The sequence below is a fragment of the Nematolebias whitei genome, chromosome 1 (assembly GCF_014905685.2).
Source record: "Nematolebias whitei isolate Nwh7 chromosome 1, NemWhi1, whole genome shotgun sequence".
Lineage (NCBI taxonomy): Eukaryota > Metazoa > Chordata > Actinopteri > Cyprinodontiformes > Rivulidae > Nematolebias > Nematolebias whitei.
Window position 1 is genome coordinate 63,404,356 of NC_056498.1, and position 20,661 is coordinate 63,425,016.

General features: G+C 36.9%; 1 protein-coding gene across 1 annotated transcript in view; it reads right to left on the reverse strand.

Annotated features, from left to right (window-relative positions):
- sorcs3b (sortilin related VPS10 domain containing receptor 3b) overlaps positions 1-20,661 on the reverse strand; it is a 72,427-nt gene that overhangs the window by 40,813 nt on the left and 10,953 nt on the right. The window contains exons 2-4 of the mRNA XM_037679921.1: positions 4,532-4,599; positions 325-424; positions 13-171 (exon numbers count right to left, since the gene is read on the reverse strand). Of these exons, the coding sequence (XP_037535849.1) occupies positions 13-171; positions 325-424; positions 4,532-4,599 (327 nt within the window). The remainder of the gene's footprint in view (positions 1-12; positions 172-324; positions 425-4,531; positions 4,600-20,661) is intronic.

The following is a 20,661-nucleotide window of genomic DNA, read 5'->3' on the forward strand; positions in this document are numbered from 1 at the left end:
ATAAGAAACTACCTTGTTGTCATGACTGTAAGCCAGAATCCAGTTCTCCTGTGTCGGGTGGAATAGGAGGCTCAGGATGTTGAAGTTAATGGGATATTTCTCGAAGCTTGCCCCTTCATCTGAACTGATGAGAACAGCACTCTCTACCTCTGGGTCACTAAGCATCATTATCTAAAGCATAGATGGCCACACGAGGGATATATAAGAAGGAGAAAGAGACAGAAAAACCTTCATTTGGCAGTAATTTTGAGACATTTCAGTTTGATGTCAGGACTTGGCTTATATAGGAACAGAGAGAGATGAAAGTCAAAAGAAAAGACTGACCTTCTGTTTGTTGGTAGGGCAGACATAGAGGTAGCTTAAAACTGTCCTTGAACCCACTTTGTCATTGAGTTTGGTGTAGGTGCTGCCATAATCAGTGGATCTGGACACAAACAAATAACATCCAGTGTTTTGGAAATAAATAAATTTAAAAAAATCTGTTCGAGCACTATTGCAAAGATGTGGCATGTTTGGTCTATTATCTGTTCAACACATTCACCCAAAGAAGACTGCCTCTTCAGATCATGGCATATGTTTAGAGACTGATTTCTTACCATTTAGCCAATGTTTTACTTCTGAGAATTAAAAAAAAGCAACTTACAGTCTACTTTCATTTTTATCATCACTGTTTTGGTTAGAAATTATCAGATTTTCAGTCATTATAATGAAAATTATTGTATAATGAGGAATAGAATGGAATAGCAAGAGGCTGCAGAAAAAAATAACATAATTTAAAGTAGTCAATGTAGAAGAGCACCTTTTCTGCTAACACACACTTTTTACAAACCACAATTGCTTTACCTGTTGGTAATTAATGTTTGATGAGCCTTCATTTTGTTTGTTCACATATTTGACCCAAATTAGCTAAAGCATTTTTGAAAGTGCCCCTATTTGCAGCAAGTTTTCTAAATATCTAGTGATATGCTGATTTGCCTACATGTGCCATTCATAAATAAAGGATGTTTTTGTTGAGTGGAAATAACACAGAAATATAATGAAATTTATTTAATTACATATGGCCTTAGCTTAATCAAAAATCCTTAATATTTATCATAATAGTGTCAACTTCCAATACCATTTGAAAAATTGATGTGCTTTGAAGAAAATGAGTAAAATTGAGAAAAAAGTGCATGGGAGCCAGACCCTATACAATTTATATTTGGATCTTGTTCATGGCATTGTTTGGCTCATAATAGTAACAATATATTCTATAGAAAGTGCACAATGATTTACTTGGTAATTTACTTACATATTCATTAGTTTGCATTAAATGATCTGTGCAGTGCTGGAACACATACTAAAGTGATGACCTTTGACTATATGGAATGGTAAAATGGACTGTACTTATATAGCGCCTTTCTTTCTTATCAAGATACTCAAAGCGCTTTACACTACAATCTCTGCCCTCATTTATTCATTCACAGCGCTCTACTAGATCTATACAGAGAATAATCAGTGCTTTATCACATTCATACAGTGATGGGACACGCATCAGAGGCAATGAGGGGTTCAGTGTCTTGCTCAGGGACACTTCGGCATGTGACTGCTGATGGACTCAAACCCCCAACTCTTGCATTGAAGGACGACTGCTCTAATCACTCATATACAGCCACCCCAATGGAAAAAAATAATTTATGGGAAATAAATAGTATAATACAAATGTATGAAAAGCTATGAAATTACACTCAAATGCATAAATGGATAGCACCAGCAGATGGAGCGAAAGCAGAAAACTGTTTAAAAGTAAACTAAAAGTAACTGTTTAAAACGTGTGAGAGGTGGGGTACACCCTGGACAGGTCACACTCAAGTCCATCACATAGAGACAAACGAGACACCATTCACTCTCTCACTCACACCTAGGGACAATTTAGAGTTACCAATCAGCCTAACATGCATGTTTTTGGTCTGTGGGAGGAAACTGGAGTTTTCTGCGGGATCAATAAAGTTCTATCTTATCTTTATCTTACCCGAGAAAAACCCACGCATGGATGGAGAGAGCATGCAAACTCCACCCAGAAAGGTCCACGGCTGGAATTTGAACCGGTGACCTTCTCACTGAGAGGCAGCACCTCTATCAACTGCACCACCATGCCGCCCTGGGAGAAATCAAACTGAATACATTTAGAAATGGGACAGCCTAGGTCGAGCAGTTTGGAGACAAAGTTGGAGAGGCTAGTCTGAGACAGTCTGAACATGTGTGGAGGGAGGGATAGTGGACATGTTGGAAAAAGGATGTTGAATATGGAGATGCCCAACAGGGGAGGAAAAGAGAAAGACCATAGAGAAGGTTGTTGTGACAACAAAAGATGCCAGGGATTTGGCAAATGATTTGCCAAATTTGATTTGCAACAGCCGTCCATGTACGGGCCAAAAATGGGCGACTGTGGCTGAGTGGTTAGAACATTTGTCCTCCAATGCAAGAGTTGTGGGTTCGAATCCACCAGCAGTCACATGCCTAAGTGTCCTTGGGCAAGACACTGAATCCTTCATTGCCTCCGATGTGTGTCCCATCGGTGTCTGAATGTGATAAAGCACTGATTATTATTTGTAGAGATCTAGTAGAGTGCTGTATGAATGGGTACATGAGGGCACAGATTGTGGTGTAAAGAGCTTTGAGTGTCTTGATAAAATAAAAATGTGCTATATAAGTACAGTCCATTTACTATTTGTTATTCCAAACCCAATCAATTCAAACTCTGCAGATGCAAAAATAGATTTTTTTTGTTTTATGCCATTTATACAGTTAAACAATTTGAAGTTACATCTGAATTACAATATCACTCTGTGCTATGCACAAATGCTTCAATCGAGACGTTTTTAGTAGACTGAAAATTGTCTCAAGGAGTTTTACAGTCTCTTTATATTAGGTGATTTTTGTTTTTAACTAATGCCAACATAGCATTTTTATTATCAGTATTTTCAGCTGATTTCAATGTTGAGTTTGATCCAAATTTAATCGATTTTCTTTTCAAGAGGGAATTATGGCATAAATAAACACAATTTCAAGTAAATACAATAAACAGTAAAACAGGAAATTATCATGTAAATATAAAAATATAAATGTAGGCAGTGCACCCCAGTTCTTAGCCTCATCAATAAAAATGCCTGTATAAAAATAAAACAAATAATCTGTTGCTGCATTTAAAGATGCTAGTGCTTCACCAAACTGCCACTCACGACAAGGACAGACGTGTTTGTCATTCATGTCTCCATATTTCTCCTCACCTGGGTGCCTCCAAATGTAATTTCACAGCATAATTGGATGGGAACCCACAGTCTGCTATCATTGTCAATGCATTAACTTGAGCTGTCCATTTCCTGCCGGCACTGTTTCCACAAACTTACCACTGAAAACACTGGAGATTAAATGCTCTTTTCCAGGGGTATTTCTGTCTTTGACTATAAAAGTGGTAGACAGACTCTTAAATGATGTTATTACATTTCATCTCTGAACACAAAGGGACGCCGTGCGTGTTTAGACATCTCATGCAAATCACCCATTGATCCACACTGCGTTTTGCCACCAACTGAGCCCCGCAGCTGTGGGCATAAATCATTTATTGTGTTATCACAGAAATCATTTGCTCTCTTTCCTTTTCATAACATTCAGATTGCTGTTTTACTAATGCCCATACTAAGAGCCTTCGTGACCCCCCGAGGTACTCTAATTTACGTGTAGGCTATTGTTAAGCAGACACCTTGATGATGGAATACCTCCTGTACACAATATGGAATTTCAAAGTGAGTCAAGTCGAGTGTAAATCTTAGCGACGCCTCTGGAGAAACAGATATTAATTTGAAACTCTATGCTTGGTGAACTGATGGTCTCTTTTTCATGTGTATTTCAGGATGAAATGAGTTCTCCGTAGGCACTCTGAGAGGTGAGAGAAGGAAAATCAAAGACAGTATTGGATTTTGCGGCATAATCCTTTATGAATTCTATTCTTATTTATGACCTGACAGGCCACTGTAACTCACCTCTCAATACGGACCGAATAAAATTACTATGACTATTGCATGTCAACTGCTACTGAAACAAAAGGTTACAGATGACTATCAATCAAAAACACCACCAGAAAGTTTCTAGGTCAGAGGAAAGCCACAAATCCAAACAAAGAAGACCTCAGGTCAGTCATCCGGTGTACCGTTCATACCCTTCAAAAAAATTTTCCTTTCTGATGATGGACAGAAAGTAGGGTCTCTTCTAAAAGGTTGCCGCAGAGTTACTTGTGTTATTTATGGGACTGCAGGAAGTAGAGAGGAGGATGGTTCAATCTGAACGTTTTATTAAAACATACTTCACACCGACTCGCTGTGAGACGTGATTGTTCATATCCCGGCAAAGGAGAGCACGATAAATCTCACTTACAGTGTACTGCGCACTCTGTGAATACATTATTCCTGTTGTTTTGAGGCTGACGCCCTAACCTTTATATTTAGACTGAAACACAATGAAAGGGCTGTGACTAAACACGAGGAAATCTTACCTCCAAAGTGAGCTCTCTGTAACGGCGCCCAGGTTGAAGTCATACAGCTTAGTCAAGATCAGGATCACCTGAAACGTTAACAGCAAAACAAACAGGTGTTTAATTGCACGTTGTGGTCTATATGAAGACCTCGACATTTGAGCATCAGCAACACATTTTCTGTCTCCACCTAATGATGGAGAATAAATAACCTCAGTACATTTCTGTACTAATAAATATCAGCCTCACAGAAGTTAGCTCATTGACTAGAAATTGTCATGTTGTCAGGATTTATCAGTCTAAAGGTAGCGGGACTTTAAAAAAGGGAAGAAAAATCTGTGTGCGTTGTCAGGAGTTGTCTCTGTATCTCATGTGGAATGATACCCTCCTGACAGCAAAATCTGAACATAATTGTTCAGTGAATAATAAAAGGAAATGCACTCATTGGCTCCACTGTGTCTCCCTCCCCGATTCTTGTCTTTTCATACTTTTTACTTCCTCTCCACCTAGATTTTTCCTCAATCGTCATTGCTGCAAAATTGTAAACAGACGTCGATGTCGAGTGATGAAAGTACGCTGTGTTATATCGCTCATGTTACTCGTTGCTCAGTTTGGTTAAACACGTTTTTTTTTTTTTTTATGTTCTCTGAGGATATAGTTGGGGAAAGTTTTTTCTGGGAAAATGAAAACATGTCTTGTAAAAGCTTGCTGAGGCAGGGAGTGCAGAGGGAAATGGTCTGCAAATGCATTATTGTCACTGCAATGGCATTATAAATGACTTCCCATGTGGAGCCTCATAACTCAGGGTAGAATGATTGGTGGAATTTAGGGCAGGGCATCAAGAGGAGAAGGGATAGTGGATGATAACAATCAAGGGGCATAAAACATTAAATGATGATTTCTTTCTTAAAACAAAAACCGTGAAAGATAGGTCAAAAGCTCAATTACAGTGAGTTTAAACACATTAACCTTGTGGGACCCACGGAAGGAGTTATTAAACCGTGAAAAGCCACACAAACTCAGAGGAACAAAGACACGCCACTAAGTCTGCTTTGAAAATGTTAAAAACCCAATTGACCCACAATTTAGTCATCAAACGGCCACTGTGCATTGCCGGGACTATCTGCATTACAGGTTAATTAACCAATCACACAGCGAGATAAGCATTTGCATAATCCAAAGGGGAAAGGTCCAAAAGCTGGAGTCTGAATCAATTTGGAGCACAGACTTAGTTAAACGCCTGTGATATTCAGTCTAATTGCCTGCTTAGAATAACAGATACAAGAGAAAACACTGCCAAACTGTTGATCGTTTGTCTCCTCCGTTTCCTTTTTTTTTTTTTTTTGCTAACAACAGTGACTCATTGTCATGGGACGTTATAAATACTACAAGGCGAATCGAATCTGGAATTGATTTTATTGGTGTCAAACTGCAGGCAGCTCCTTCTTTGCCACTGAGAATTAAATGCCCAGCATATAAAGTACTAAATGACTTTACACTAAAATATGATTAACGGCTTTCTGTAACTTAAGGGATTGTTCATGATAGACTTAAAATATCAACATCTAAAGTAAATACAAAAATACATAGATGAAAATAATAATATGAAACATTATTATTTATAAAACCTCAAAACTGCATATTAAAAACAACATTTATTTTAGACTGTGTCGATTCTTCTTTTTTTAACGTTGGCCATATATATAGGTATTTGTATACTTCCAATAATTTGCATATTTATTTAGATTTGTTTATAAGTTTAAACAAACTAATTAATTATTTGGTTATTATTTATTCTTTGAACGTTCACTCAAATCTATATTCAGTGAATATTAAAATAAAGCAGAAAGATTTTATTCAACCTGCTTAAACGAATGAATAATTTTCTAAAAACAAAAATTCAATTTATTTATTTATTTTGGGAGCATTTATAGGCTCAGACATTCTGTGTGTTTTGCTATTCATAGGTTTTTGTATGAACTTGGCATTTGTGGCATTTTCAGTTCTGCACAATTATATAATCAACTTTAGGTTTACCCAAAATAAACATTAAAATATGACAATTTTGATGATAACACATCCCAATGTGTATGTTGTGTGTTCCTGTTTTTAGTTATCTTAATCGCCTTATAATCTAGCTGTTTTTTGTTATTTTTCTTTCGCCACTATTCCTCTTGATTGTTCTTTTGGTTGCAATTTTGTTTTGATTTGTAAAAAAACAAAAAATAAGAAATTTTAATCGGTATGCCTATTGTATGACTGTCTATTGTTGTCGTTGTTATTCATTGTTGTCAGCACTCTTTGTTAAGAAATCAGGTCTCTCTTATAAATGAGTCCCCGAGGATCAATGGGATTAACCTGTATAAATAAAGTTTGAATGAATGAAAATAAATAAATAAATAAATAAATAAAATATATAAAGTGCTATGTGTTGTCATCATTGTGTGTTCCCATACAATGGCAAAATTGGTTCTCTGCATTTAACTCATCACATGTGAGGTACACCCAGGTGGAGCAGTGGACGGCTAGGTAGGTGCCCAGGGAGCAATTAGGGATCGGGTGGCTTGCTCAGGGACACCACAACGTGGGAATGGCGGTGAGTCGAATCCCGACTTTCTGCTCCCAGGTTGTCTGCCCTACCTCTACCCCATCTGAACTACTACTTTTTGTCCCGCTCCCCTCAGGAAGGAGGTTGGGGAGCATTAAGTGTAGAACCACTAGAGTGAGGAACAGCTTCTACCCTGAGGCTGTTAGACTCATGAATCTCTAACCAGGATGATCACTGAAAAATCACATTGCTGCTGATCTGTTTCATGTTGCTGCTGATCTGTTTCATGCTGCTGATCTGTTTCATGCTGCTGTGTTTATTCGTGCTCATCTGCTCACACAGACTCATGTCTGTGCTGCTGTTAGGCATATTGTTTTTTATGCTACTAGTGCTTAGTGTATTTTTATTAACGCCTTTCTTAGTTCATATCTTAGATCACATTACTATTTCTTTTACATTTTATACCTTTGTTGGATGTAACTGAGACGCTGTGTACACAATTTTGTTCCACCTCATGTAGTGTGAATGACAAATAAAGAACCTTGAATCCATGAAATCCTTGAATCTTGAATATATATATATATATTTATACCTGTGTGTGAGAACAAATACCCCCCCCCCCCCCCCAACGCATACACACAAGGACAAAAAGCATAAAATTAGCTTGATTTTTAAAATTTGCTGCTTTTTTTTTTTTCTAGTTTTCTGAACTGTTGTGGTCTACCAACCCCCCCCCCCCCCCCTGCCTTTTTGTTTTCTCCCCCAGCCACCCCCTTATTTCACACCTCTGGGCCACTGCACCCACATGACAAAACTTGATGACAAAAATCCTCCTGACACCTGGGCTCTAATTGCCACTACACGTGCATCCCTAACAGTCGACGGCACGTTTGTGGATTTGGCTCATTAGCAAAAAGCTGACCCACTGAACTGGGTCAGTGAAGATCCACTTCAGGGACCAAAACAGACCAATGAGGCAGATGACTGTTTGGCTGACATGTTCCTCAGTGGACACATCAAGAGTACATCATTGTGTGTTCCCTCGTCTCAGACTTTACTGACAGCCTGAACATCAGTGTCTAAAGTCAATAGGGAGTAACGACTACATGGAAAAGCTGAGACCAGTAAGACGGTCCAGAAGAAGACAGATGTGTGACTGATGCTATTTGATCCGTGCAAATAAAGGCAAATTAAGAACAAATTTAAGGAGTTTATGTTGCAGACTTCTTCATCTTCTTCTTTTGTAAATGATGGCAACAAACAAACACAAAATGGGTCCAAGAATTATTTTGAGCCTTCAAGGTAAATACAATTCTCCATGCATATCATCGCTCACTTGCATACATGAAATTAAGTAAGAACCCTGGAAGGCCAAAAGCAGTGCATTTATTCATGTTTATGTTTTATTGATGTGAGCAAAGAGAGCTTTGCCTCGGGAAAGTCAACCAATCATTTTTTTTAGATTGGCTCTCACACTTAAAGTAGTTAGGTTTAGTCCTTTTTTACCCCTACACTTTATTCCGTAAGTTTTCTTTCACCACATTGCTTCCTCTTTTTATCTCTCAATCTCTTAAAACTTTGTTCAGTTTAGAGCAGACTCTTTTTTTGTTCTGATTCTCTTTTGATAACATAAAAAGGCGTAGCAGAACCGGTGCTGTACGGGCACGCAAATATTTTATCCCTTGCAGATAGCAAACTGGACATCCGACATGGCAATAAAGGTGTTGCTACTCTAATATTATTGTGATGTATTGTGTCAGCTCAAAGTAAATGTCTCTCTTCCCCGCACAGAACAACACGTTCTACTTTCCCAAGTGTCGAGACATGCAGCAGTCACACTGCTGGGCCAAATCACGTCTTCACAAATTCCATATCAATCAATTTCTTGATAAAAAAAAAGAAAGAAGTGTTGAAATATAAAAGGTGTTTCAGTAGGACGTGAGAGGCATCCTAACAATATGATGGTGGGCAGAAGATTTTCCACACGGCTCGCAATTTAGGGATGAATCATCTCTGTATTGTACCGCAATATGGCTATTAATAAAATGAAACTGACTCCTGCCACACATCAGAACAGCAATACGATGCTTTCAAGCACCAGGCTTCAAACAGAGCCTGTTGCTTATTCAGTCTTCAGTAAAACATCATTAGGACGGCACCCCTCTTATATGGTTTCTGTTTAATTGGGTAGTCAAGGAGGAAAAAAGGCGCCCCTACAATCTAAACATCACACCTCCAGAACACTGCTTTTCTCTCTGCTCAGGAATAACAAAAATCACAGGAAGAGGGAGAAACCTTAGAGATTGGAAGAAAAAAAAAAAACACTTTTATGTAGCTCTAGCAGTGTTTTTGAACATAACCGGCGGGGACAACGGGAGCAGATAAATTAATTTCCAAGGGACTGCCAAAGTTGATGGCAGTGAACAATGAAAGGCTCCTTGCAATAAAACAGCTAATGGCTGATTCTAAGGAAATGGATTGAAACTCACTGCATTTCTGATTCGCTTACCTTCAACCTGCGAAAGGTTCATTGCTACACACATTTACATCCTCATTAATACAAACACATTTCTGTATATTTTACCGTAAACACATGCAAACATGCTCTCCTCTCCAGGGATTAACCTCAGTCAATTTAATCCCTCTAACTCAAACAACAACAGCAAAATGTGTGACAACTATAGCTGAGATATGTCAATTCTAATTTAATTTATGAGTTTGCATGAAGAAATAATTACCTAAATATGCCCTATTTCTCTGACAGGGTTGTCTTTTCCGCCTTATCAGATAAGAAAAAATAAAGTTTTGAAGCCCCCAGGAGGATTACCAATCTTCGTTGCAATGGATTGTTATTTACAGAGGCTAGTGTGCATTGACTTTATGTTGTAAATGATCTTTTATAAACCAATTTTCAGCCACAGTGAATAACATAATGCTTCACTGAAAAATAATGTACAATTCCTATGTAGTCATTTGGAAGCATCAATAATCATTCAGTCACTGCAGAGCACTAATGAATTTAACATTATAATAAAAATGTCTCCCCTGATAAAAGTATATTTTGTCCTTATATAACGATGGGTGTTTTATAACAGAGCTACATGCTGGTTTATAGAGTTTAAGCTCTTAAAAAGTCTAACCTTTCCCCACAGTTTTATTGTTTTATGCTCACAGCAGTACACACTGTTTACACTGACGAAGCTCCGAGACTTCCTCGCTATGATTTGTTTACTAATGAGCAAGCAGTGGCAGACAGATAGACAAGGATTTTTTTTTGTTGTTCTTTTCACATCTGAACATCAAATTCTGTCCAGTGAACAAAGTCTGAGCTTATTATAGAGTTTCATCTTCACACATACTCTTGATTCTGCTCACAAGATGCTTCCTCACTACAGCAGCATGTTGGTAGTTACTCAAGTAGCAACACATATTGTAACAAAAAAGCTACTAAAGTTGTACACTCTTGTTTATAGATCATCCAAAATGTCAAATGAGGCTCTCTAATAGCTTATAGTGATGACTGATTTCCTGTTCTATTTTAATTTTGATGTTGCATCATTAGTGGGAAATGAGTACAAAGTCAAATACAGCCAATTAGGGACGAGTTTGGAGCACTTTGACAGCTCCCTCACTATTGGTTCTTCAGAAAAATCAACTTCTATGTTCATTTTGATTATTTACCAAAAAGCCTGGCAGTTGTACTCTCACATGGAGCTGCCCTGGAAAATGTTTAGAAGGTTTCAGAGCTGCAAACACGTTTGAATCTGGCTTTAGCTATTAATTGTGAAGCAACTGTCATAGGAGGCTTACAGATGGAAAATGAAGTGAAAAACCATCCTCCAGGAGTTGAGTTAACTTTTAGACGGACTCGATGCACTAATCAGGCAGACTGATGTATTTAGCAGCCTTCGTATCATCTGAATTTAATAATCTATGTTTAGCACACTTATATTTGTGCAGAAAGACAAATATGTGGTTGAGAAAACATCAACGGACTAAATGAATGAGGTCAAGTGTAGAAGTTTAATATTAGCTTATGTAGCTTTCTTTCATGCTGGTACGTTGTTTTAAGAACAAATCATTTTATAAGCCTACAAAACTACAAAATTGCTTCTTGTTTGGCTAGTCATTAGCCTAGCCTGGACAGAGACTGTCGACTCTGTAGGGGAACACCTCACCTCAGAAAACAGTTCACCTCACCTCAAACCAACATCATTCCTGTGTTTTGTGTTTGAAACTGTTAAAATAAGATTAATCCATTCTCTTGGGAATGAATAGACATAATTTTACAAATATTCAACTCAGCTCACAAACTTCCTAAGTTGACACTAATGTAATTAAAAAAAAACTGTTATTGTGTTAACAACACTAACCCAGTATGAAATCATTTCCCATGAAACAGACAGATTGTTTTTAATTAGAGCTTTTGTTCAACTGACCTCGGAGTTTTTAAACATCAGAATTTGCTATTGCTTGCAACTTGATATTCTCCCTCATTGAAAAATAGTACTTTTCTCAGACTTTCTCCCATGGGAAGATGGTACAACAAAGTAAGAGCCTTTATATGTTCTAATGACATTCCTTTCCAGGAGATGGACAGTCAACAGTGACACCTCTGTTAAAACGTTGCATAATATTTGAATATTAATTCAAAGATGTCGTTTCTGTTTTATTCCATCCCTGAATGTTTATTCACGAGAATGTGTTTTAAGTATTTTTTCTTTAAGATGATACATTTGTCTTATTTTCTCTTTTTAAAAGGAAACTTTTAAGGCAGAAAAGGGACTTTAGATTTATTTAATGAAGACTTTATGAAAATAAGGTCAAGAGTTAGAACCTCCCCTCCTGGAGATGAACCAATCAGTCTGTTTTAACACGGACAGTTAAGTTTCACTTTTAAGAAAAACTCCAAAGCCTACACTCTTCATAGAGAAGTGACAGAGAGGAAACACATTTCTGCACTTGACCTCAGAGCAAGAAGAAGCACTTTCAGCAGATGACTTTTGCGCAAACTTAGAAAACTGAGAACGAGATGAAGCACCTCACCAGAACCGGGCTGGCATTGATCAGAGCCAGCCACCTTCCCAGAATGAACTGGGAGTAATCAATCTAGAACAGTTATCCATCGAACCAGGTACAGAAGGAGGATCACGGTCTCCCATATCCAAGGTAACTCGAGGGATTTATCCAACTTATGAGCTGCCTTCTGCACCTGCCTGGTATCTCCGGAGACTGTTCACGGGGCAACGCTCAGTGTTTCATCTGTTTGCTGGTGACCTTACATCACAGTAATTGCACATTAAACTTAAACCGAGTTCAGCTTAGAAATAAACCAGTCCATAGTCTGCCTTTTAAGTTTCACTAATTTTACTCATCAATTAGACCTTTGATTCAAACCCATTTTATGTTCAGTTAACTTTGTCATGCATAATTTTCCCCATATTCAACCTATATATTCAATTCAATTCAATTCAATTCAAAAATACTTTATTAATCCCAAAGGGAAATTATTTGTTGCTGTAACTCATTATCCTCATTTCATTAAGATATGTTATAGATGCTGATGGCTGTAGACAGGAAGGATCTTTTGTAAAGGTCCATCCCACAGTGGATCCTAAGAAATTGGCTGCAGATGCCGTCCGATCTGTCCACCCAGACTTGGCTGGCCTCTCGGTTCCTCCGGTCTGTAGGATGCTGGGCAGAACTCCTCCCAGAGCGATGGCCACTCCTACCAGCAGTCTGCCAAGCTCCTCGTTGCTGCGGACAGCCAACTGTAGGTGCCGAGGGACGATCCTGTCCTTCCGCTGTCATGAGCCATGTTTCCTGCTAGTTCCAGGATCTCAGTGGTCAGGCACTCGAGCACAGCTGGCAGGTAGATGAGAATGCATCCACAGAACATCCTTTTCAACTCATTTGAGATTTGGGGCTGTAGTTGAGATATTATTTGAGCTTTTGAGATGTTAATCAGCTGCTGTTGGTTGTAGAAAACTGCCTTGTTGCCATGGTTATGCATCATAACAAATGTCCAAAACTAAAAAAAGTTTCAGTAAAAATCCTTCCAGTTGCACAGCATCTGATACCAGAGGAAACAATCATCCAAAAAATGTGATTTACATCCAGAAAAACAGGAATTAAATCACATTTTTTGGATGATTGTTTCCTCTGGTATCCTCTGGTATATGTATCACAGATTATTTTTTTTATAATAAAATACATGAAAATCAACTGCATTTGTGATTATTTTGGCATATCTGTGTGTATTAATTGATTTGATATTCTTAAACACGAGAAAATAACTCGCGTTCAGTTTACATTATTTGGGGATAATTAGAGACTGAGTTTCCTCTCCAAGAGAGAGGTGGTGCCCAAACAATGAGGTTATTTGCATAACACATGTATATTTTATGAGCTTAACTCATAACTGGTAATCAAAATATATATTTACACCCCATATTGCTGCAACTCCTCCAGACTCTCTGTGTTTTATGAATGATGTCACACTGGTACTAACTATTGATAACAATCAGACATGAACATGACTTCAAAAATAACCAAGCTATTTATTTGAGAGTGTAGGCGTTCTAGGGTTTTTCTCCTACTGCTTTCCTCCACCAGACGTTGCCAGTGGAGCCACACCTGCAAATCCTTACCCTGATGAGCTGCAGGTGTATAAAAGGCGTTTGACGACATCACCCCAACGCTGGTGCATTATCTGCCTAATGGTAGCATGTTCCTGGACCCTTGCTATATTCTGAGATTATTCCTTCATCTAACTCCTTGCTCCTATGCCTTGCAGAATCTCCTGAATTACTTCTACACCCTGAACCTTCCTACTTTCTCTGAGTGCCTCCTCATGATCTCCTTCACTCCCTCCCTCATATCAAGATACTCTATTATGTCAAAAAAAAAAACATCCCACAGTGTGAACCCTGTACGAGAGATGTTTAAATTAGGATTTTGGATGAAAAAGTAACTAAAAACAAAGCACGTCTGCAAATGTGCCCTGTGTTTTATTTTAATTTTTGTACATCCATATATTTTAGAATAAAGCAGACATTTCAAAACCTCCTAATGCACTTTGGCTTTTATCAAACCCCACAAATCAAAGGCATATTGGTGTGAAAGAAGCAAGCTGGGCCACCATTGTTCCCCTCAACTCTTGACTGACTTTAAATGGGTCTAATCGAACACATGCAGCACACTAAAACAAATCCTAGTTGATTAGACTAATTAGATCATGAACTGCAGTTAAAAAAGCAAAACAGAAGAGAAGAATGAAACAAAGTTACTGTACGCAAGTCATTTTATTAGCCCTGCTTTTTAATGTTTTAGATCTGGAGTGCTGCTCGCTGTGAACACTTCAGATCCTGTGGAAGTGAAACGTCAACCAAGAGGATGAAAATATTCAGTTTTCTCTTGTTCATCAATCCATAAGGGAACTGTATAAATATGTTATCTATTTTGGCCTTGATGCAGGGGGTAATCTGTATTATATTTTGCTCAATGCTAATGCGTCACAAGACATCCAGCAAAATCATCAGGAAATGTCGTTCATTTTCTCTGTTAGATTTAAGTTTAATATATTCATGCATCTATTAAAAATTACCTGATGCAACCACCTGCAGAGAAAAGAAATACACCATTTCTTGAAAATTTGCATAAATTTCTTTAAGACACAACAGCGAGGGGGAAAATCAAGCTGCACAAGGAGAGAGCGGAGGGAACATCTTGATTGTGGTTCTGTGAGGATGCTTCCAAAGCAGATCACTTAGCAAAGAGACAAATGTCTTTCAGGAGAAATGGTGCGGTCGAAGAGAGGTCTTAGTCTGTCCTCATCTTATCTGTGGACCAAATTGATTGTTTGTACTTTTGTGGGTGCAAACATACTCTGGGGAACGGTGCTTTCATCAAGAAAAACCCTGGCAAAATGCACCTTGTGCATTAGTTGTCTATCTGTGTTTGCTTATCCACCTAACTCCTGAGCTTTGGTCATATAACCCAAATGCTTCAAGCTTGAGAGGCTTCAGCAATCAATTCAGTCCATTATGGGGGGAAATTAATGAAATGGGTTTCACTTCAGCTACAGCTCTATTGTGAGGAGATTTTGTGGGCATGTAGAGCTTTTCTTCCTTTAACAACAATAGACAATAAACTGCCCTTGGTGGGATAAAACATTGTGATTGGCCTGCTTCATGCTTTAATGAAAGCTTGGGGTAAAAAGTCAAAGAAATATGTTTAATGGACCAGCAGTGCACTTATTTTTCCTCCTCCTGTGTGCTGATGTTATGGCACAATGAACTGTGCTTTGCACTTTGAAAGGTGGAAAACAAGAAACGCTGCATTCAAGGACACATTTGATGCCAATTTTAGGACTCAATTAAACATTTTTGCACGTTTGACAAATTCTTCGCAATTTGGAATTAATTTGATTTGTAAGGAATATGAATGCGTTGCCATTAAAAAAAAAATTGTTTTTTTTTGTGGTTATTTTTGCACTTTGCGTCATTTGATTGCTCACGTTTAGTGCTCAAAGGGTAAAGACACGTTAGCTGTTGATTGTTAGTGTGTTATTACGTTTCCTAGCCATTCAACAGTAGCAACCAAAATTGAAAATCGGGGTGAAATATTGGATCAGAAAATCTATCAAATTTTAAATAAGCATGTTGTGTGACCAGTTGGAACCTTACTTGCCATTTTGGAGAACTTGGTGCAATTTGATGCCATTTAAAGCATTTCTTCAAGTCTCTTCTTTCCCCCTTGCAGCTTTGGCTTTTAATGCCTCAGCTTCTGCCTGGGGTGCCAGAACTCGAGCCAAAGGCAGCTTTGAGTCCAAAGTGAGATTTTGGAAAATAAATTCTCCACCAAAAATGCTATAAAGCTCAGATCAAGAAAGAATTGTGCCTGAAATATCCTTGCTTGGTTTTTAATTCCTTCGCCACATATTTGCACATTTAGTATGCGTAGAGTCAGCTCGTGAAGATGTTGTTAACATGTTTGAGTTTGAATGGAAACATGACATTTACATTTAATGTAATATCTGGCTCACTATTTGTATTTAAAAATTACTAAAACTACCCCATTCTTTGAAAACAAGGTGAAGTCACTGAGAGGTGTGTGGCCGTCAGTGGATTTCTGCCTACTTGGGCTAATTTAATTGAATCCTTGGAGGAGAATATTCCTTTTGTGCCTTTTTGGTTGCCTTAACAAAAATGCTTTGAATTTCCAACAAGTGAGTGCCTTCTTTTATTAACATATTTTAATCACAAAGGAGCAAAGCAGAAGACAAAACTAAATAGACGTGTACTGTTAATAACAGTATAATAACATTTTGCTTCTGTTTATTCTAAAGAAAATTCACAAAATGCATATAATATGCATGTTCAATAATCCAGGTAGAAAAATCTACCAACGTTAAATCAGGTCCTCTGAACGGTTTCTTCTTGGTGAAATGTTTCTTCTTTTATTGAAAAGACTTCTTAAGTCTGAGCTGCAACAAACTCAGTTTAACAAATAGCACCTTCTCATAGTGTCCAGCTCCTCAGAGTGAAGAAGTCTTATGGATAAAAGATGAAACGTTTCAACGAGAAGAAACAGTCCAGAGGACCTGGTTCAACTTTGTCAAATTTTTCTACCTGGATTATTGAACATGCATCAGGATACTTTGAACCACTTTGGTCAGGATGGCCTCCAACTGGTTCGAGCGTTTAAGCAGGGAATCGGGGAGAGGGCGGATTTTAAGAACCACCTGAATACCAGCAAACCGGTTGATCCACTATGAGAAGGTGCTATTTATAGGACTGAGTTTGGTGCAGCTCCTCAGACTGAAGAAGTCTTTTGGATAAAATCAGAAACGTTTCAACAACAAGAATCCGTCCAGAGGACCAAACTTAACAAGATTATGATGTACTGAAGATCTTGTCAGTGTTTTCCTTTGTGTCGGAAATGTTTTTGTTTCAGACAAAAGCCAGAAACCTACAAGCTATTGGATCTTCTTATATATTGAAATTTAGTTTTTGACAATTTGCCGATAATGCTCTGGTGCTTTATTTTGACATTTAGTGCTTAGTATATTCCTAGTTTAGTGTATTTTTTAGTTCATGGCTTAGATCTTTTTACTATTTTTCTTTACAATTTTTTTTTTTGTTGTTGTTGTATGGAACTGGGACCCTGCGTACATATTTTCATTCCACCTCATCAATCAATCAATCAATTCAACTTTATTGTCCAAAACATTCATTGAAATGGAAATTTATCTTTGACATCTGGCTCATAAAAACAACACAAGTTAAAAATGTCATTAAAAAACTTTAAAAAGCTTTGCTAACTTAATTAAAAACATTCAATTAAAACCATTCTAAAATACATGATACATTAAAATATGGAAACATCCCAGTAGACAATGGTTTGTTATGTGAGGCTGCATTTAAATAGGACCCTGTTAAGTACATTCACTGCAGAGGAAATAAATTACTTTTTGTACACATTTTTCTTTGCTAAAGAAAAGCTAAAGATAATAAAGACACCTTGACCATGACCTTGATCTTAGTCTGATAAGGACACCAGCTGTTTTTTGTTAAATAATAAGGAAACCATAAAGTTTTTATTGCTTTTTCCACATATGTGTTTAAACATATTTTACATTCCTTCTACCTATTCAAAGGCACAATATTGGAGGCTTTAGCTGTAATGAGCAGATTTTTAACTGTTTAGATGTTCTTGTAAATGTTAATGAGTACATTTCTGTTTGTTTCAAACACATTTTTGTTTTTTATTATGTTTTTGCTCCTAAACATTCTATGCCATGTCTAAAAAATATTAGCTCTTAATGTGGCAAGAAACTCTTCAGCATTACATTTAACTACAATGTAGGTTTTATTTTATTACATGTTGATCAAAACCAGGTCACAGCTCAATAAGTCCAAAGCCAGTGTGCATGCTGTATTCCACGAGGTTAACTTTTGGTCCGTGTCCTACAGTTTTCTTTGACATTTTAGAGACTAGCATAAAAAAATGGATCAATTTCACTAATAGCCACTGTATTCTTGAAATAAACTAATGTTATTATATTGTAGAAGTACAACTAGAATTGCAGAACTATGTTTTCCAACAAGAAAATGCAAAAAGGGGAGTTAAAGTGTAAAGTATAAAAAAGTACTTTTAAAGCTTATTAGCACTTTACTTTTTTATGACTACCAATGAGAATTTGCATGTTAAAGTAAAAAGTAACGTCAAAATAAATTTGACTCCCCAGGTGCAGTAAATGCAGCATGACTGGAAAAAGAATAGGTTTGGTGCAAATAAAGATAGGGAGGATGCACAATTCAACTCTGAGCTGAGACATACGGTCCCCCATGATTATAAAGTGAATATGTATTATCATCATCATCATTATTATATTTTCATATAAATAATATCTTTAATCAGTTTGAAATGTCAAATGGTGCTACATTAAAGATACTTTTGAATTTTCTTGACTTTATTAACATGTACTAAAGACTAATCTTTAAAAAAGTAAACACTATAGGTAAATGCATATAGGCTAATTTGGTTAATTGTTTCAATCTTTCATTGGTGCAGATGGCACAATGTGCATTAAAAGAGAATACAGTACCTGAAAAAGTCACAAAATGACATAAAAGTAAAGCATTTGTGTTAACTTTTTTTTTTAAAGGTTATTCCAAAATTATAGAAAACACCAAAGAATACTTACAAGTCTTGCCAACAAGTAATATGTCATATTTGGTTTTATTTGATAATTGTCCTTTGGTGCCTGTATCTTCACTTTGTGTTTTTAACATAAATTGAAGCAGCAAAGGCGCAAATAGATCCCTAAAAACTTCACAAAGCAGGCAATTAAGTGTTTAGTGCTCAAAACTTCCTGAAGGAGGATTCCCTGAGCCCTACTTAATGCATCCCCTAAATGTAAAAAAATAACAATAATAAAACCACGAGCCATTATGTGTCAAGAAGAAGTTACAGCATAAAATTAGAAATGAAATGTTATTTTATTCAGCAGCAGAGGTTGTGTAAAGGGCTGCTATAGTAAAGCCAAAACACAATTAAACCTTGTTTCAGCTCTGATACAATGTCTAGTTTTCTGACACTTTGCATCTTTCAATAGTACCATTAACTCGTGTAACTGCATGTCTAGTCAAGCATTGCCTCATTAAAACTGTGTCGAAACTTCTGCAAAACTGTAATCTGTATTTATTTGCCCGTTCATACAGCCTCTTGACAACAACTCTGTTATACGTCGTTGCAAAAGCAACCAGTTACTTTAAAGGATTTGTTCCAAGGTGCCCATTGAGTTTGTATTCTGTTTTCTAAATGTGCCATTTTGTGTTTGGAAGGCTTCCATCATCTCTATTGATTGCACAGTGCGTGTGGCACTTTAGGTTGGGTTATTTATTTATTTATTTATTGTTACTTGATGGGTAGGAAAAGCCATTTCCTCCCCTGCAACTAATACATTCCTGTCACCTTAAACTGCCGAGTCAAACTATTATTTGAGCTGACTGCCACCTGAACAATCACAGTCATCTTTAAACATGATAGTAGCCGCTGCGTTGCTTCAGGCAAGATGCTGCTTTAAGGTACACTGATTCTCCACGCATAATGACACTAAACCAGGGTCTATTAAAATTAATAAATAAATAAAACAGTCAAAATCAGTCATGACCTTTAGGCACAAAACTCTGAAGTGGCACAGTGCATCCAGAGTCTGTCTTTTTGATGATTAATAAAGCCGTTGCCCAATTTGAATTTCAATTTTATGATTTTCGCCAATCAGAAAAGGCATAAATTTGTTTTCATAAACTAATCACAGCTATACTATGTATCTTCCTCACTGCAACAGTTATTTAACTAATTAATCACATGCAAAACTGTCAGATATGATTCTGCACCCGCTTTGTCTCTTTGATTAAATGTGAATGATAAAAATGTGTGTATGTGTGTGTGTGCGGGTTCAGCGGGGAGACTGATAGAGGTAAATCAAGCAATGTCAGTGTGCTTGAATATGAAACTGATGGCAAGCCTGTATTTGCTGCTTAAAATGCACTTTGTGAGGCAAAACTAAATTGTAAGTGCTGAGGAAGTGCTGAGAGGATATGTTGATGGGATGCATTATGGTCCCCGAGCACAAATGATTCATGAAAAAAGGGCACACATGCGGTTCTTTTGAAGAGTAAAAACTGGAATTTCACTGAATTATTTGTACAGAGAGGATGGAATTTGTATCACGTGCAATAAAATATAATTAAAAAAATTTAATCAATAACATAACATAACGATGGGACTTTAAAACAAGGATATATACAGTTTCTATACAGTTTCTATACAGTATATATGCAGTATTTATATATATATATATGAATCAGAATAAGCTTTATTATCATTGTACCGTGATACAGTGAGAATGTGGATATATGTGTGTGTATTACTATATAATATATTGTATACATATACGTATATAAATGTATATATGTATATATATTTATGTATACATATATGTATGTATATATATATATATATATATATATATATATATATGTATATATATGTATGTATATATATGTATGTATGTATATGTATGTATGTATAT